Genomic DNA, 935 nt, shown 5'->3' with positions numbered 1-935 from the left:
ACACTTTCCGTCACAGGAACACGCTTTGCTGGCGGCGAAAATGATTCCACCAGACTCCTTTGCCCCTCCAACAGAGGGACGTCCTTGTCCTTTTTCCTTTTTCGTCATTTCAAGCGATAAAAACTCGATCTTCTCCCGAATTATAATTTCTTTTTTCAAATGACGGCAAGACGCCCCCCTGGCGGAAACGCTGGTTCTGCCCATGTCTACAGCCTTTAAATCTTTATTTCATTGTCTTGTTGATATTGTGTCCTTCAGGTTCTGTGGCACCTCGATATCTTCAGACGTAGTTTCCGTCAGCTCACCACTCACAAGTGCATGGAGGACTCGTGCATTTTCTGTGCTCTGAAGGTGAGAATCCTTAAGAACCCTAAAACTGACCCCAGAGCAGCTTCCTGTCTCTAACTCCCTCTCTGTCTCTTTGTCTGTATCTTTAGAGCATCTTTTCCCAGTTTCAGTACAGCAGTGAGAAAGTATTACCGTCCGACGCTCTGCGCAGTGCGCTTGCCAAAACCTTCCAGGACGAGCAGAGGTTTCAGATGGGCATCATGGACGACGCTGCAGAGTGCTTTGTAAGACCACCCTGTAAAATCACTCAGGGGGGAATTCCTTTAAGGGTTGTGCATCCGCTTAACCTGCAAACATTTGAGAAAAAGACATTTCCTGTAACGTCACATTGAGGTGTTTTGGTGTAACCAGATGTAATGTTTCTGTTCCTGCAGGAGAACATCTTGATGAGGATTCACTTCCACATCTCAGACGAGACCAAAGAAGACATCTGCACCGCCCGACACTGCATCCCCCACCAGAAGTTCGCCATGACGCTTTACGAACAGGTGAGATGGAGACCAACCAACCATTGCATCATCATCATCATCATCATCATCATTACCCATTCATCTGGTTTAATACATCTATTAGTGTTACATCTCTAT

General features: G+C 46.3%; 1 protein-coding gene across 1 annotated transcript; it reads left to right on the top strand.

The window, feature by feature from the left end:
* Nucleotides 1-241: 241 nt before the first annotated feature.
* On the top strand, nt 242-836 carry LOC104941755 (inactive ubiquitin carboxyl-terminal hydrolase 54-like; the record flags this gene model as incomplete). The annotated part of the gene is made up of 3 exons (XM_010766890.1): nt 242-351; nt 438-572; nt 723-836. Coding segments are annotated over exons 1-3 (282 nt in total), but the record flags the coding sequence as incomplete, so codon positions are not given.
* Nucleotides 837-935: the final 99 nt, after the last annotated feature.

The sequence above is a fragment of the Notothenia coriiceps genome, unplaced genomic scaffold (genome assembly GCF_000735185.1).
Source record: "Notothenia coriiceps isolate Sejong01 unplaced genomic scaffold, NC01 NC01_scaffold00003846, whole genome shotgun sequence".
Classification (NCBI taxonomy): Eukaryota; Metazoa; Chordata; class Actinopteri; order Perciformes; family Nototheniidae; genus Notothenia; species Notothenia coriiceps.
Note: the sequence above shows the minus strand (reverse complement) of the source record. Positions and strands in the feature narration are given on the sequence as shown.